This window comes from Cryptomeria japonica, chromosome 1 (genome assembly GCF_030272615.1).
Source record: "Cryptomeria japonica chromosome 1, Sugi_1.0, whole genome shotgun sequence".
Taxonomy (NCBI): domain Eukaryota; kingdom Viridiplantae; phylum Streptophyta; class Pinopsida; order Cupressales; family Cupressaceae; genus Cryptomeria; species Cryptomeria japonica.
In genome coordinates, this window is record NC_081405.1 from 295,648,781 (window position 1) to 295,667,501 (window position 18,721).

Consider the following 18,721-nt stretch of genomic DNA (forward strand, 5'->3'; position numbering starts at 1 on the left):
GAGGAAAGAAAAAGCAATTAGATGATTTGACTGTGTCTTCTTTTGGGATTGTGGATCAAACCATCCATCACTAGGTGTCTCAGCTAGATGTTGGTTGCATTCCTAGGCAGGGTTTGATGATTTCTACCATGGATAATGGGAATGTGTTTGATAACTTGGTAATTGATCTATCTCCTAATGATGTTGGTTCAAACCAACATTATCAAATCCTCAAACTCCTGTATAGTTACCTTAGACCAAGATTCATGAGGTGAGGGGGGATCTCTTCCTAGTACACCTAACAAGAAGGTGTTTAGTGCAAAGCTATCAAGCCCACGTAACAAAGGAAATATTGACTCGAATAAAGTTTGAAGTGTTGTTAATGGAAGAGCTGAGTTAGGATTCATGCAAAGAGTTACCTCCAATGGTAGTTTGAATGCCCTCCCAAGGCATGTGGTTTCATGTGTGTGCCTCCTCTTCTATCATGGTATCTCCTCTCTATTCTCCGTTGTGCCTAATAATGATTCGTTGCACCCTTTAATATGTGTGTTGCTGGTGTGATGGACTATGTGGGAAGGATGTGTCTCCCCCTTATTTCAAATGGTGCCTTTTGACTAAGATCCACAGCTCTAGTCAATATCGTGTTTTTTAAATAATATTGGTAACATAACTTTGTTAACTATTACTAATACATTGCCTTACAAAATATTAATAATGATCAATCAATTAATATTAGATAAATATATTTCTTAATCAGTTAATATTAGATAAATACATTGATAATGACCATGTTTTGAAGATAAATTTTAGGAACTTATTATCATTATTGAATAATCTGATACATCTGATCAAGGGAACGAGCTACGACAATCCACTTTTCCTAAATTTGCTTGTCCTCAAGCAACTTAAAAACTTCTTCTCTTTCCCATGTCATGTCTTCCCCTAGTAGACCTCTCCATTTGATTAGGAACTATGAGATAGTTTTATTCCTTAACTTTCTCTCTCTTATATTTAAGATGGTTTCGAGCTCCAATACTAATTTACCCTCATCATCGAGAGGTGATAATTTCATACATAGGGCAACATGTTGTTGAAGAACCTTCTTGAGTCTAGATACATGGAAGACATTGTGGATTTTGCTACTCTCTGTCAACTCCAATTCATAGCCCACTTCTCCTATTCACCTTATAACTTTGTATGGCCCATAGAAATGAGGCTTAAGTTTTTCTACCCAACTTGTCTTGATGGAAGATTGGTTGTATGGTTATAGTCTTAAGAAGACCAAGTCACCAATTTCAAATGCTCTCTCCACCCAATGCTAGTCAGCATAGATCTTTTGTTGGTTTTGGGCATGGTGAAGATTATCCTTGAGAATGCTTAGGATGTCTATGCTTTGTTGAATAAAATCTCTGGCTCTCGACACTTTGCTGTCTTGTATGGCTAAGCTTCCAAAAGAGGTGGCATCATACCCATACAAAGCCTTAAATGGACTCATTCCAATTGACTTATGGTAGGTAGTATTGTAACAATATTCCCCTAGGTGCAACCATTTGAGCCATGCATTTTGTTGGCCTGTAACATAGTTCTTTAAATACCCTTCTATATATTTGTTGACTACTTATTTTGCTCATCCGTTTGTGGGTGGTAGCTCGTGTTGGGTGTTAGTCTAGTCCTTGCTAACCAGAAAAGTTATTGCCAGAATTGGCTAAGGAAACAATTGTCTTTGTCACTGACTATGATCTTAGGTAAGTTGTGTAGCTTGAAAACTTCCTTAAAAAACACTTCAGCTCTTTGTTGTGCCTTATATTCTGTAGATATTGCAAAGAATGAGTGTACTTGGTAAGTCGGTTTACTATCACATAAATACAGTCCTTCCATTGTACTTTGGGTAATCCAATTATGAAATCCATGGATATGCTTTCTCACTTTTGGTTAGGGATGGGTAGTGGCTTAAGGAGGCCTGCAAGGTGGCTTTGTTCTATTTTATTCTTTTAACAAGTTAATTATTCCTGTATACATTTTAAGATATCCTTTTGGAGGCCTTTCCATGAATACCTTTGCCATATTTGCTTATAAGTTTTGTAATATCCTTGGTGTCCTGCTAATGGGTTATCATGATACTCCTCCAAGATTTTTTTTTCATCTTTGAGTTGGGTATGAGGAATATCCTTCCTTTGTATAGGATAATTTCTTTGGCTACTCTGTATTCATCATTTCATATGTTACCTTCTAGAATTTCATTGGCTTGGGGGTCTTTTGCGTATTCAGCAATGATGTAACTTTTTCAATCCCCTGTGAGGCTTGTTATGGTGTTCAAGTGAGGTCGTCTAGATAAGGCATCTGCTACTATGTTATTCGTCCCTTTCACATATTCAATATCAAAATCATAAGCTTGGATCTTGCTTACCCATTTTTGTTGGCGGTCATTCAAATCTTTCTGGTTCATAAATAACCTTAGGCTGTTGTGATCTGTTTTGACATGGAATTTCTTGCAAACTAAGTATTGCTTGAATTTGGTCAAGGCATGCATAATGGCCAACATTTCCTTATCATAGATGAAATAATGTTTCTCATTTTCTGTAAGCTTGCAGCTCTCAAATTCTATGGGTGTTTATTCTGCATGAGGACTGCCCCAATCCCTTCTCCAGAAGCATCGCATTGTAACTCGAAGGGTAGTACAAAGTCGGGGATGGCCAATACTAGGCATGAACTCATTGCTTCTTTTAGTTTATCAAAGGATTGTTGTGTTATTTCATTCCATATGAAGGCTCCCTTTTTGGTTAAGTCTGTGAGAGGAGCGGTTATCTTGGAAAAGCCTTTGACGAATCTCTTGTAAAAGCTACATAGTCCCACAAAGCCCCTGAGTTGGGTTAAGGTTTTGAGTTTTGGCCACTCTTGGATGGCTTTAATCTTTTCCTCCTCGACACTTGCTCCCTTGGCATTGATCTTGTGGCCTAAGTAAAAGATTTCTTCTAAGCCAAACTCACATTTTGAAGCCTTAGCAAATAATGATTATGTTTCGAAGATGCTTAAGACTTCTTCAACATATTGGAGGTGCTCCTCCCACGTTTTTCTATAGATAAGAATATCATCAAAGAATATAAGCAATAATTTCCTCAGTTGCTTGCAAAAGTCATGATTCATGCAAGACTGAAAGGTGTTCGGGGCTTTGGTGAGGCCGAAAGGTAGGACCAAGAACTCAAAATGATCATAATGACATCTATATGCAATTTTTGGTACATCTTCTTTCCTCATCTAGATTTGGTGGTATCCTGATCGTAGATCAATCTTGGAAAAGTACTTGGCTCCATGGAGTTCATCAATCAGTTTATTTATCTTGGGTATGGGATATCTGTTTTTTATTTTCTTATTTAGGGCTCTATAATCTATGCACATTAGCATTGCATCATCCTTGACAAGTACTACCGAAGATGCAAAAGGGCTAGAACTTGGCCGAATATGCCTCATTTCTAGCAACTCCTCTATAGTTTTTCTCAATTTCTTCCATAAATTTGTGGGGATGTATGTAGGGAGTGGTGATCACAGGCTTGGCCCCTTCTTCTAACCCAATGGTGTGCTCAAACCCTTTTTTGGGGGGAAGACTCGAGGGAATGTCTTCAAAGACTCTTGTGTTTCTTCAAGGCTAGACGGATATCAATGTGGATGGCTTGTTCTTGAGGGGTAGATTTGTCTGGGATCATATTTTGGGCAATCCATTCTCCTTGACCATGCCTAAGGATTTTCTCCATTCTTTTACATGAAACCATTTTTGGAGAAACATCTTGTAATCCCTTTAATGTGACTTCCTGCCCATTGTATTCGAAACAAATTTCTAACTTTGAGAGTTCCATGTTGTAATACATTGATTCAAATCCCATAAACAACACCAACAAAATTTTCTTCTTATTCCATTCTAAACCTAAATTAAACACATTACTTTAGATATCATAAAATATTTTTTTAAGTATAAAAACATAATAGATTAAGACTAAAAGAAAAGCATCCAAAAAGAACACGATCGAATGATTAATATGCCCACAACATGATAATGAACAATGAATCCCTAAACTAAGTGCCAAATGCATTTATTTATAAGAGTTTACAGTATATTGCATAAAATTTTAAAAAATTAATACAACTTTTACCCTAAGAATACCCATGCAATGCAGGTTTTATTACAAAATTCTATCCACTAACATAAACCCAACTCGGAGAATCTTCAATTAGACTCCCAATAAAAACAACTACCAACCCAACAAAAGCCCTTCTAGAAAGTAATCTTTAAAAAACCTCCAAAAATTGACTTCTCAAAATATGCTCATCTTCTTAAGAACGCTAAAAATAAGATGGCTTAAAGAAGATTTTCTGACAGCTGACTCTAGACACTGTTCTGATGAAGTAATCTGTTCTCACAATACTCGAGACAATTCATCTGCCGATGCTTTGATGACACTATAAATTTGACAAATCCTTTGTTCTTCAGAAAATTCTAGCTTAAACTGCACAACCTTAAGCATCAGAAATCCTATAGCATATGGATATTGCCATTCGTACATTAAGTGATCAAATTGTCTCTAGAATGCACAATTATGACTAATGCCATTGCCTCTTGACTGATCAATTTATTAAACACAACTCTCTAAAAGGAATACATAATGAATTCTAGTTGAAACTTGAAAATAAATGCCTTGCCAAGGATCAATGGAAAATCGCTGAATTTATGATGCAACACCACAGTGAAACAGATGTTTATAGTGAAAAGACAGGTTCTGAAGATGAAATTTGTTGCTGGTATGACTGCTACAACAGAATTTTGGCTGTTATAAGCCACTTAATTATGATGGCCCTGCTGCTTAAACCTTGCAAAGAAGAGTGAATTCATTGATATTCGGATGCTGCTGACAGGATATAATAAGGATAACACCTGGTTATGATACTGCTCGCCACACAGTAGTCTGTTGATGTGGAATAAATGAATATAGAAGCACAAAGGCGTCACTTTCTGCTATAAATTATTGCCCCTTCCTCCTGCTTATTTCTGCTATTTAAAATTGAGCTTTTCCATCACCTGGTGCCTCTCTATGTTTAGCAGTTGTATCCTGCTTGAAATGGTAAGATCTTCATGAATGGGAGGAGGAGAGGGAGAAATAGAGTGTGTGTGTGTGTGCGTGTGTGTGAAAGAAAGAGAAGGGGACTTTGGACTCCTAACAGTCCAAGTTCAAACTATTTTCCAGTTTCTGTAGCTTCATAGTTCAACGTCAAGCTCAACTTCTTTATTACAGATTTAAACTGTATGCATGGATCTTCAACCTGGATTGACAGCCGCTGTTGAGTTGGCTAGCACAACAGAATATGGCCAAATTTAATTTTTTATCTCTGGTACTTCCAGCCAATCGTATGCGTATATATCTCTGCTACCTGCAAGCCACCATCATTATGACATCTCTGGGACTGTATATACCGAATAAAAGGGCCTCATTTTATGCATTTAATTGTTCAATTAGCTTTCACTTAAGAAATTATCTTTTCAAGTTTAAGAATTATACCTATTACTTTCACTAGGTGATTGATCCCAGAAGCTATCCGCTGCAGATTTTATTGATAGCATGTTTAATCTTCGTCTCAAAATGTTGTTTCATCCTCTTTATCCCTTCCCACTAGACAGACCCGAGACTAAAAACTTCATATATATCACAAACTCTACCTATGTTGATTACTCAGAGAAATATTAAATCTTCAACTCCCTTGCCTCCACAGATTTTGTACCATTCACCTCTTCTCCGGATTCTCTGCAGTGGGCCTTAGCATCAGTTGCCGCTTATCTTAAGCATAGACGTAACAATATTGTATCTGCTTAACATAAATTACCTGAAATAAAAAGATGGTGGAAGCAGCTCCTCCTCATATGCAGTTCAAGTTATGGACAGATGCTAGTAAAAATATGACCAATTCAAAAAAGTCGTGGAGTGCACATCTCTCATCTTCCAAATCAACATAGCTCCATTCACGTATTGCAAAAACTTATGTTTGGAGCTACCAATAATCACCACAGCTACACAACCCATCCCTGAAATGATGAAAACGGTTTGTGTCCCTTACAATAATATCTCTCTTCACAATCTTGGATATGAACTTAGTGGCACTATGACAATCACCACACACTCGAAGGTTCTTGTTGATCCGGATAACTTTTCCTGGGTGGGTTCTGATAAGTCCAAAAGCAATAGCCAGCCTTTCACTATGATTACAAAGGATCGATTCTTTTTGCTTCTCCTCTATATTTTGCAATACAAAGTTTGTTGCTGGCACATAGCCAGCCTCTTTCATCTGCCTAGCCAAGATCTGAAGCATTGTATAAATTTCTTCCCATTGAGGGTGTGTTCTGTCCTCTACTTGGAATGTATGAAGCTTGTTATCAACCACAATCCAACTGCATCCAGGCCTGGGCTTCAATCCCCTCTCCTTCATCATTGCCCTTACCTTCGCTACATCATCCCACCTGCCAGCAGTAGCATACATATTTGACAGAAGTACAGCATGTCCAGCCTTATCAGGCTCTAGCTCAAAAAGATGTTTTGCAGCCCATTCACCTAACTTAATATTGCAATGGATTCTGCAGGCACTCATCAATGCTCCCCAAACACCAGCATCAGGCTTTATAGGCATATTTGCTATAAGATTTTCGGCCTCATCTAGATGCCCTGCACGACCCAGAAGGTCAACCAAACAAGTATAATGCTCAACCCTTGGTGTCAGCTTAAAATCTCGGTTCATACAATAAAAGTGCAACCAGCCTTCAGTCAGTAGTCCAGCATGGCTGCATGCAGACAAAATGGCCGTAAAGGTAATGTGGTTTGGTGTTATGCCTGCCTGCTGCATTTGCTTAAAGAGAAAAACAGCTTCCTTGCCCTGCCCATTAATTCCATATCCAGCGATCATTGCTGTCCAGGCAACGACATCTCTATGAGGCATGTTATCAAACACCCGGCAAGCAATCTGTGTGCTCCCACATTTTGCGTACATGTCTATGAGTGCAGTCCACACGTATGAATTACACTCAATTTGATTTCTGATTATGTATCCATGGATTTCCATACCCTGCTGAAGAGACGCTGAGTGAGCACATGCAGGCAGAATACTTGAGATAGTCATTGTGTCAGGCTTCACAACACCGTCTTCTTGCATCTCATTGAAAATCTTTAAGGCCTCATGAGCATCACCTTTCTGCACATACCCTGCAATCAGACAAAAAATTTTAGGGGATGGAATAGTGTAGATATTCTCAATTCATCGAATAAGGAATACACGTATTATAGGCTAATATTTGAGAAAATACAGATTTAAAAGCTAATAAAAAGAAAACATTGATTAGGTATTAGTTTTAACTTTTTATTTAATGTTCCTTCAGTTGCACAGTTGCACTCAATATAAAGAAGCTTAAGGGGTGGCATGGTACACCATGTCGTCGGCAGATAGTTAAAGCATAAAAGCAAAGCTGGACATCATCGGCAGCCTTCTTGACATCCTTATGAAGATGGAAAGAGTAGAAAACCCTGAAGCTCTGATGGCATGAGCAGAGGTGGAGAAGCAGCCATAGCAGGGTTGGCAACTTAGCTTTGGAAAAACCTCTTATTCAGTATTTGCAATTGTTTTCTGTTTACTGACTATTTTTGTGATTACCATCCAATAGCGGAGCTTTCAGCTTCTCTTTGCTTCTTTTCAATTCAGCTCCAGGTGGTTCCATGGTTGTGATATTTGCAGCTTGTAATTATCTAACATATGTATATTGGAGCATCAAAGTTTTGTTCTACAGAGTTGCTTAGTTGCCTATTTAGTATCAAACATTAGTGGGACTCGAGTATATCTTTGATGAAATATGATTGTTCCGGAAGTTCAGTGGGGTGCTTCTAAAAACCTACCATACAGCAGCAGCATAATTAACCGTAAAAAACTGCATTTTGATAGAAGCAATGCGACCCCTACTGATCGCCCTAATTTGATTCTGGGGATCACCCCAGTTTCGCACTATAAAATGGAATATCAGTTTTTTGTGAAATTTTATGAAGGAATGAAACGAGTATTACAAATTTCAAAAATCAAACGAAATATCAATTCTAGTAAATTATTTTGAAGGAATGACATGAGTACTAAAAATTGCAGGCAGTTAATGATCGAAATTGACATGTACAAACATTGCACTGCAGAAACTGCAATTGCAATGTGGAAATACTGCACTTAGAAACTTTAATGCTTGAATTTTTAGCTTTCTTTCCTGCTATAAATTGTAAAAAAAAGTCCTGCCTGCAATTATGGTATTCCAGGAAACAGCATCCCTCTGAGGCATTCTGGCAAACAATTGGCGTGAAACATCCACCCTCCCGCATTTCCCATATGCACCCAATAGCGCATTACCAACAAAAACATTCCCCTGAAACTCACTGCGAACAACATAACCATGCACTTCTCTGCACTTCCCTAGCACAAAACAGGCTGGCAAAATACTCGCAACAGTCACCGAATTCGGCTTCAAACCTCTCCCCACCATATCCCTAAACATATCCAGCGCCTCCTTCCAACATTCATTCTGAACATACCCTGCAATCATGGAGCTCCACGCTACAACATCTGTTTGAGGCATTTCATTAAGCACTTTGCGCGCATCCTCCATACTGCAACACTTCGAGTACATATCAACAAGTGCGCTGCTCACAAACGAATACGACTCATACCCACTCCGAATTATGTTGAGATGAATTTGTATTCCCAATTGCAGGGCATGCGAACCTGCGCAGGCCTTGAGAAGGCAGGAAAATGTATAATGATCCGGCTGCACATTAAATGCATCTCTCTGCATTCGGCAATAAAACTCAATCGCCTCCTCAAACTGTTCATTTTTCACATAGCCTTTGATTAACCCATTCCACAAGAATATGTTCCGATAGCCTATGTCTATGCTTTCGAAGACCTTGAGAGCTTCTGTGAGATGGCTGCAGACAGCATACATGTTGATGATTTTGGTGGCAACAAGGAGGTCTTGTTGTAGGCCGGCAATGAGTACGCGAGCATGAAGTTGCCTGCCATATGTGAGAGACTGTGTCTCGACACAGGCTTGCAGAAGAGAGGCGTAGTGTGTACAAGTATTATGATTGTCTGTCTCGAAATTGGGATTGCAGAGGGAATCCTTCAATGATGGGTATTGCGTTGCAGTCAAAAGAGATGGATTCTTTTGTTTTGGATATGTGATAGAGTGCGTGGTGTGAGCCTTCGGTTGGAGGTGGTGCTGATGTTTTGGCTGTGGAAGAGGAAGGGTTAACGTAGCTGATGCCATGGCTGCAACCATGGAGAACCCCCCAGCTTTGATTTTTATATTTCACTACTGGTTTTTGGCTCCTCGCCACAGAATAGAAGATGAGAGTCTTCACTTATTATGTTAACATTGAATCGGTGAAAAATGCGTTTTTTAAAAAAAATCGATCATTTTTCCATTCCACTCACAAAAATGATCTTTTGATTTTTAAAATTTGTATTAAAATCAAAGATCAATTTTGTCTCTCTTTGTTACCATTATGTATTGATGCGAGACATGAAAAGATTCTATTAGACCTTTGGTGTTGTGTTTAAAGGTCCAACCTTATCCATTTTAAGGTATCTAGATTTCTTACATATTAAAGCTATTATTTACTATTTGTATATTTTATCAAAAGTATTTATTAGAGAATCTACATTATACGATCATCTAAAGCGTTTTATATGATGAAGAATGTTGTCATTGATCATTTATCAAGTTATCTAATCAGTATCCTTACATGGTTTGAGACAAGGGAACGACCCCCTAATTTTTAAAATTCAAATTTAAATTTAGGGTTAACTTTACCTCTCTTTAGGATTATTGTATGTAGACCCAAATTGTGAAAGTTTTTCTTCTGACCTTGGTGTTGTATTTAAAGGGCTAACCCTTTAATGATATCAAGCTTCCACAATCCATAGCAAATTAATGTAGTTATTTATGGATTCGGTTATGTACATAATGTTTTGCATCAACGTTTCAGATCACACTTTGTGATCCATCATCAAGACGATAAAGAGAGCTCAAGGATATAAACCCTTGTTCAATTTTAGGCATCAAGATTAGAGCTATCATTTACTACCTACATGCATTATCAAGAGTATTTATTAGAGAAATTGTATTACAAAATCATCTAAGGTATCTTGCAGGTTTGAAAGTGTTGTCTTTAATCATTTATCTAGCCAATAAAATGGTATCCTTACACAATTTGACACAAAGCAATTGTCCCAAATGCTAAGTGGTAACACCAAAACCAGTTTTTATGTAAGGGAAAACCAAGGAAATCAAGACAAGTTCGAATGAAAAATTTCTAAAAGTTAACGAAATTATATATATGGATTCAAACCAAATCCACACTCATGTAGTTGAGGCCAAAGTTGTATGAGTGACACACAACATTAGATAGAACAATCACTAATTTCAAAGCATTGATCTAATCACCACTCGTAACCTTGCACAATCGATGAATCATGTTTTGTCATCTATTATAGTATTTCTATGTAAGAATCATTATTTCTTAATTTAAAATTTTTAAGCATTTAATTTAGTGTATTTATCACATCCCTAACACTTTAATCTATGATAGATTAGTAATGCTTACATTATTTTTTATTTACCCAAGATCTACATAAAAATTATTTTCCCCCTTTTCATTTTGGTGAACCCCTTCACTCTTACATCACCTTAGGGTTTCCCCTTAAGGTTTTTGATTAAGGGAAAAGTGGATTTAAAAGGGCCCCTGAAATCCTAGTACATTAAAACATTTGCAAGAGCAAGAACAATAAGATAAACGCAAAACATTTTCAAAGCGAACCCCCAACAAAGACAAAACACCACCCAAAAAAGAATAGACTCTAAATAATTAAAGGTGATTTAGGGTTTCCCCCTAAGGTTTTTCATTCTAATTTTTATTTTTTTTTAACTTGAAACTTGTACTCTATGTTAGTCACTTGCTTGCCTATCATTGGTCTATCATTGATTATCATTGTTATCAAGAAATATGGGGACATGGACCAGAGTTCTAAACCCCAACAACTTTTTGGTGTTGTAGTCTTATACCCTAGACTTAGTCCTATTAAGGGAATAGGAAATTAGATCCAAACATAAGATTATTTATTTGACAAAACAGTAAGAACGTGCATAATACATCATATTTAGGACTTAAAAGTATTTGTATTATTTATATTCATTTAGTACATCATATACATCCTTGTAACTCCTTATATTCTTCTAGACATTCATATTGTATCTTCTATTGCATTTATTTCTCTATTTTGTTTGTCTATCACTATATCATTCTGATATCCTTACTATTGGTGATCTCATCTTACAACATATATGTGTCTATGAGATGGGACGTGACATATACTTAGTGTCCCTAATCTACATGTTATGTTCCAACTCTTGGGCTCCATGAGCTTTATGGGGAAAGATGTGGCATGTTCTCTGGAATTTTATTTGACTTCTCTTCCCCTACCAACATCATCCCCCTTCAAAACCTTAACTTGTCCTCAAGTCAATTATACTCAATTTTTTAATGATAATATTTTCGTCTAGCTCCATTGACAAAGCATTGCAGTATGCTTCCATCTAATGATTCTGATGCTATGCGAAATGGACAAGTGTTAGATTAAAGCCCATGGTCGTATAACATAAGAAACAAAGACAAACGTTAGTGTTATTCAACCAAAAACTAATCTAAGCAGGCATATCAAAAGAGACACTAAAAACATGCTAAAGTATTTAACTAGGGAAACAAATATCACAAGGCATCTCCAAATGCCTTCTAACATGCTCTTAACTCTTTCTCATGTGTTCTTCTCCTCCCCAAGTTCCAAATTAGTGTAGCTCTCAGCAGCTTTTTGAACTATGGATGCTTATGGAGGTTCAAGATTGTGGATGATTAACTATGCTATGCAAGTGTAAAACAACAAACTAATTAGATATATTATGAAATGAACTAAGATTTATTTTAGTCCAAAATGACAATATATGTGATTTATGCTAAATGCTCTCTCTAAAATTCACTATAGATTAAATGCATACAAGTTTTCAGGATCTGGATTATGAAGAAATGGGCTCTATTTATAGGAAAAATGGAGCAATGGATGGTTGAGATTGAGTAATCTCAACAAGGGTCAAGATTGAATGACATTCAATCCATGTGAGGACTTTCAACCCAATCCTAGGATGACAAGTGTCAATATGAGATAGGTTGAGAGGAGAGAGAATAAGCATTAAATGTTTGACATGACCTGAGAGTTAACTTGGGAGTCAAGGTCAAGGTTGGGTTGAGTGAATAAATTATTTATTCAAAGAATAAAACCTTTATACAATGGATAAACTCTTGTGCAAAAGGTAAAAGGGATAACCATGGTCAAAGCAATAAATGTTTGAGGAGACACATGGGTCACATGAGGGTTGAGTTAGGGGTTAACCATAAATGGTCATGTAAGAGCCATAAGTGGTTTGGAAGACTTTAGAGGTTAAATTGTTGAACACACAAAGCATTAAATGTTTTTCAAAGACTTTGAAGTCTTTGAGAAGTGACTCCAAGTTGCTTAGGAACGTGACAATAATTAGGGGATGGATTAGGCTAATTAGGAAGGGTTTAGAAGAATCTAGAAGAGGGTTAGGATTGCAAGTGGATTTGGTGGGTGAGGGAAAATAGGATTTTTATTAAAATAAAATTCATTTATTTCAACAAATAGGTGCAAGTTGCATTTTTAGGAAAATGCAAGTGAGGGGGATTTAATGATTTAAATAAATGTTTTATTTAATTTATTTAAAAGAGGAAAGGGGATTAAATTAAATAAGTAGAATTTATTTATTTAATTGATTGTGAATTTGGTTTAATGAATTAATTAAAATAAATTGAATAATTTATTTAATTAATAGGAGAATGTTTGAAGATGAATTAATTAAATATTAATTTAATTAAATGTTGGCTAGTGGGTTTTTAATCAAATAAATAGCAAATATTCATTTAATTAAATGGACAGATTTATGTGACTACATTTGCCCCTCTTTGAGACGGTGTGGTTTATCGCGTTGTTTCAAAAAAAGAAAAATAGGTGTGAAGAAATATGCCTCATAAAATTTTAATTTAGTGGGTGGTATGCCCCCTCGAGAGATGGACCGGAAAATTTCAAAAAATTGGGCAATCTCTCGAAAAGGAATGAAAATTGGCAGGGTGGTAGAAGAGAAGATTTTAGCAACATTGGTGAAAAATAGAAGAAATCGGAGATAAGATGAAGAAATGGGAGGCTTGGGAAGTTCACGGGGACCACGACAGTGAGCAAGGGAAAAATAGGGTTACGGCGAAGGGTTTATATGGGGAGAAAGGGGTGAAAATAGGCTCATTTGTATTCGCGACCATAATGAAATCTGAGCTCTAGTTTTGACTTTTTGGAGGAGCAAGTAGTAGTCAGGATGTTGGTTCCCATAGCAGAGCACTGATTAGAGCACGTTTGTCGATTCCAGCAGCTAGACGACTATGGACCAGTGGTATGTGAATTTGAATTTTTTATTTTTGTGCATTTTTTTATATGTTTTTTGCTGAGTCCAAGTTGAGTCAAGACAATAGCGCTAAAATTGTGTTTTGGCGTTGTTGTTAAATTAATTAGCGCTATTGTGTTGCTATGGCGCTATTGTGTGGTGGCTTTAGTGCTTTTGTCAAGGTTAGCGCTATTGAATAGTTGTTTTAGCGCTTTCGTTTGTTTAGTGCTATTGGGTGGTTGATTGAGCGTTGTTGTGGAGAGGTAGCGCTATTGTGTAGTTAATATAGCGCTATTGTTGTTTGAGCGATATTGCCTAGTTGATTGAGGGCTTTTGTCAGGATATTAGTGTTGTTGTGTGTAAGATAGCGCTTTTGTGTAGGAAAATAGATGCCCCAGTTTGTTTGAACAAAAATCTTCTGATGCCAATGATGGATGGATGGAGAGATGAAGTGAGAGTTGTTTTGAACCATAGCAGCCCTAATGAGACTTAGGTCATTAGGATAAATGTTTGTTGAAGTCTAGGTGTGCCATGATTGCTTATATGTTGAGACCCGAAGATACTTGATCAAAGTATTTGTTGATAGTCTAGGTTTAAACTGAAGAAAGTTTGAAACAAAACAACTGATGATGATGGTTGATGCACTTGTGTAGGAAGATCTTCGTGTCTTACAGTTGCGTGAGAGGCATCCCGCCACACAGGTGTTGCGCGATCAGTTGACAAAGGCCGAGGTGGATTGCATTGCAGCGATAGGCCTGTACGATGTGATGTATATGCCTGTGATTCAGATGAATCACGGTTTGATTACAACATTGGTAGAGCGGTGGCATAGTGAGACATGTACGTTTCACTTAGCACAGGGAGAGATGACAGTGACTCGGGAGGATGTATGGCACATCCTGCACATTCCTATCCGAGGAGAGCTGGTGAGTTATGACCGAGCATGGGGGACCCTAGCAGTGCAGAGATTTTTTGAGGAGGATGTGTATATTGATGATGGATCGATAGCCTGGGAGGATATAGCCGCGTTGTATGAGCCATTACCAGCAGTGTTATCAGGTATTGTTGGGGGACTACTATGTCTGGATAGACGATCACATGGACTAGTCGTTGGGTGGGGGTAGGTGATCGAGAAGATGATTACAGAGGGGACTCGGTTGGCATGGGGACTGTGTGTGCTATTGCACCTATATCGGGATCTTCATGAGGTTGCATACCGAGGGAGGGGCTCTTTGGGAGTTAGTATCACGTTACTGCATATTTGGGTGTGGGAGCATCTACCTATGACTCGACCAGTTAGTTTGCAATTCCGAGCAGTGGACTAGCCATATGTATATATGTATGGTGGTATGATGAGTCAGCTCCACCTGGGGAAGTTAGAGTGGTGGCAGCGGCCACTGGATGACCTGGATACAGTGATATGGAGGCCGTACATTGAGTGTGAGCCATGGGAGGATGATGCGGAGGTGTTGCCATATGTTTTTATGACTCAATTCTTCATTGGTAGGACAGCCTACAATGTGGAGAGACAACTTCCGTGCAGAGTGTTGAGACAGTTTGGGCGGAGGTAGGGATTGCCTAGATGATCTGGAGAGTATGTTAGGGTGGTCTGAGAGAGGTACCTATGGGGGCCTGTATTACCATATGATCAGGCATTAGCAGAGTTTCGGATGCTACAGGCGAGACCATGGGATATGTGGTTGAGGATGGTAGATGCAAGGGTGTCTGAGGAGTACACGTAGTATATTGCAGCACATCTGATTCCTCGGATATCAGATCCGGTAGAGCCGATTCCAGATTTTGAGGAGGAGAGGGGACGAAGGAGGAGAGGAGGTCGTAGAGTAGTAGGTGGACAGGGGAGAGGGGATGGTTGTGGTGGGGATGGAGAAGGAGGAGGAGGGGGTGGTGGTTTTGGAGGAGGTGGCGGATTCAGAGGTGGAGGTGGGGGTGGTGGTCGATTACAGCGGAGCGGGAGAGGTGGGTAGCCATTGCGGCTATCGTAGGGACTTTTGATGCAGGGAGGCATGAGATTAGGTGGCAGGGATGCAAGTGAGGGATAGGCACCTATGGATATAGAGGAGGGAGCCACTGGGGAGGCACCTATGGATATGGGGGAGGGAGTTATAGGTGGAGATCTGTAGGATCATATGATAGGATATTTGCAGACTCGCATAGAGGATTTGGAGGTAGAGGTGGTAGCTAGAGATGTGCAGCTATTTGCGCGAGAGTCAGAGCTTACTGTGGTGCTGTAGAAGAGAGATGAGGTAATGGAGAGATTTGTGGCATTGCAGGAGAGAGTACAGGTGGGAGCAGGAGTAGGAGCACAGGGTCTTACTGGGGATGCGATGAGGGAGATACGACGAGCACAAGAGGAGATAGATTATTGGCAGGGGTTATATGAGCAGGCGGTGCCAGCTAGTCAGTGAGTACTTAGCTATTCACAGATGCAGCAGGCAAGATCCAAGCAGTCTCAGAGGATATAGAGCAGTGGTGGTGTGATGGGTCCTCCACGGAGAGATAGATCAGGTGGGGCGGGGACTAGTGGGGGAGCAGGTGGCGATGGTGGTGCAGCATCTGGTTAGAGTGGCATCTGAGAGAGCATTCATTATTATCACCTTTGAGAAGATACCTAGAGATCAGAATCGAGCTGCTAACACTATGGCTACCATTGCATCTCTCCTAGATTTTCCACAGAATTCAACATGCTACTAGTTCTTGGTTGAACAGCTTTGGATTCCCGCTTATGATATCCCCGAATCCAAGATGATATGTCACCTTATCGGTTTCGAATCCCCATGGTACGGTGAGTTCTACACCTTGTTGGCATTTTTTATGATTATGTTGTGATTGTCATTGATGGACACACACTTGCATTGAGATCACTTTTATATGTATGAGTTATGCTCAACCGGCAATTGTTCCCAACTGGTATGATGCATTATAGACCTTAGACTATTGGTGTTTTGTAGAAAGTGTTTACTGATCTAAAGTGGTATGCTGACCCAAGCGGCTTGAGGATCTCAAGCGTTATGAAGGATCAAAGTGGCAGAACACATATTTCCTAGTATTCATTTTGTCAAACCGGCAATTGGTATTTTGCTTAAATCGGTATTTTGTATGAACCGGTAATACTCTGTGATGAGTTACCAACCGACATTTTGTGATGAGTTACCATCCATTGATTGTTTGATGGTGCTGACACTTCAATGGTGCTTTTTGTGTCATGTTACTAAATATGTCTAGATGCATTGAACCTAGGAAATTGTATTGTAATCCTATTGGACCGACATGAAATCAGATTCCTTTATAAGGACATCATGTCTAGGGTTTTAGGTTGTTGCTAGGGTTTAAGGTGGTTGATGAGTTAGAGAGAGTGTGAATGTGTTGAAGACTGAAGTAATGCTGGAATGCATTAGGAATGAGCTATCAAGGATCTAACCAAGCAATCTATGCTATTTGCTAGATCACTCACTTGTTGATTACTTACATCTTCGACAAGTCTGAAGCCCTTAACCAGGTAGGCCTAAAAGCCTTTTGTAAATCCTCTAACAAGGTGGTTCACATCTGTGGATCTAAAATCCTCTAGCAAGGTAGTCTTTAATCAGACTTATCTCCTAACAGAGATTGAGATTCCTAATAGGATTTGTTCTGGTAAAGAACATTGTATGACCTTAACCAGTCTGGTTCCTATTCTGTAGATAGTTACTTGTGAGTTCCATCTCACTGTGGTTTTTCCCATTTGGGTTTCCACGTCAAAATCTCTTGTGTTATGGTGTTTGTGCTTCTGTGGGTGAATGCATTATTTTCTATTTGGTTTGCATGTGTGCTAACCGGTTTGTCTGCTAAATTGTTTTACTGGTTTACTGTTAGTCTAGTAAAGTGTTTAAGTACACTGATTTTTGGCATACTAATTCACCCCCCCCCCCTCTTAGTATTCATCAATTGGTATCCAAGCCTACCTTTCTATAAGTTTAACCACTTGGAAAGAGATATGGGGGAATACACATTGAGGGAACTTACTCATCGACTCACTCAGTCTGAGCAAGCTTATGATGATCTTATGGTCAAATATAAGGCCTCTCAAGCAAAAAGGAGAGAACATGCTGAAAAGTTGATGGAGCTATCGAAAAATAGTTCTTTTGATAAAGCGAACATGGAAGCCCTAATCCAAGAAGTAGAAAAGTTGAATGAATCCAATTCCAATCTGAGAAAGGAGTTGGAAGGACTGATTATCTGAGTGTGCCAAGAGCTTGAGAACTGGAGGAAAGCTAAAGATCTGGTCAAAGACAAAGATCATGAAATCTCCAAGCTGAAGCAAGAGATCAGTGCCCTAAATGCTCAACTCCATGTGAGCAAAGTGGAAAAGGAAGACATGCAAGGAGAATTGAACATGACCATCTCTGAGAATGCAAATCTGATGGAAGCAAATGCTGCTATTTCCAAAGAACTCTCTGAGTCAAAGGAAATACTTGCTAAGTTCAACAAGAGTTCTGTTAAGCTAGAGCAAAAGATTGAATCTGCCAAACCTATCGAGAATACCGATGGACTTGGTTATTCCGGTCATGAGGAAGGTGAGACCTCTTGTACAAATGCTGGAGCATCAAAGAAACAACCAGCATCAAAGGATAAAGGTAAGAAAAAGTTTAAATCTATTTTCTTTAACTGTCTTAAAGGACATACTGCCAATGTGTGTAGGAGTAAGGCTTACAATAATTTTCCTTATTTTCTAAATGATAAGCCTAGATCCTATAGATTCAATGGTAACTGTTATGCATGCAACAAGTTTGGGCATAGAGCATCTAAATGCAGGTCTGTTATGAACAATGCTGGAAGATATCCTCAGAGGACTCAAGGAGTTGGTCTGGAACCTTTTGTGAACTGGAATCACAACCGGTTTAATACCTTTAATCATCAGTCAGGAAGCGGTGGCTATTAAGCGGCAACCAGATGGAGAGAAAACTGTTTTATCTGTCATGGTCATGGTCACACTGTTGCAACATGCAAGAGGAAGAACGGTAACATGAATAATGGACCTTGGAGAGCACCTGGAATGGTCTGCTATCATTGCAACAAACCGGGTCACATTGCGAGATTCTGCAGAAGTAGGAGTATATTGGATGTTATACCGGTCACTCCGGAAGGAAAGATTGATATTGACACTGTTCAAGCGGATATGAA

At 38.8% G+C, this 18,721-nt stretch overlaps 1 protein-coding gene across 3 annotated transcripts; it reads right to left on the reverse strand.

Moving 5' to 3' along the window:
• Positions 1-4,118: 4,118 nt before the first annotated feature.
• On the reverse strand, positions 4,119-9,429 carry LOC131046443 (pentatricopeptide repeat-containing protein At3g12770). 3 transcript variants are annotated; one of them, XR_009106007.2, is made up of 4 exons: positions 8,281-9,429; positions 5,848-7,214; positions 5,526-5,768; positions 4,120-5,397 (listed from the first exon to the last, which is right to left on the reverse strand). XR_009106007.2 is itself a non-coding variant. In XM_057980193.2 (2 exons), the coding sequence occupies exons 1-2, from the start codon at positions 9,317-9,319 to the stop codon at positions 6,013-6,015; spliced, it is 2,241 nt and encodes a 746-aa protein (XP_057836176.2). In that variant the 5' UTR covers positions 9,320-9,429; the 3' UTR covers positions 4,119-6,012. The 3 variants fall into 3 exon arrangements, 1 of the variants encoding a protein (XP_057836176.2); XR_009106006.2 differs by having other exon boundaries at positions 5,526-7,214; XM_057980193.2 differs by having other exon boundaries at positions 4,119-7,214.
• Between the last annotated feature and the right edge of the window lie 9,292 nt (positions 9,430-18,721).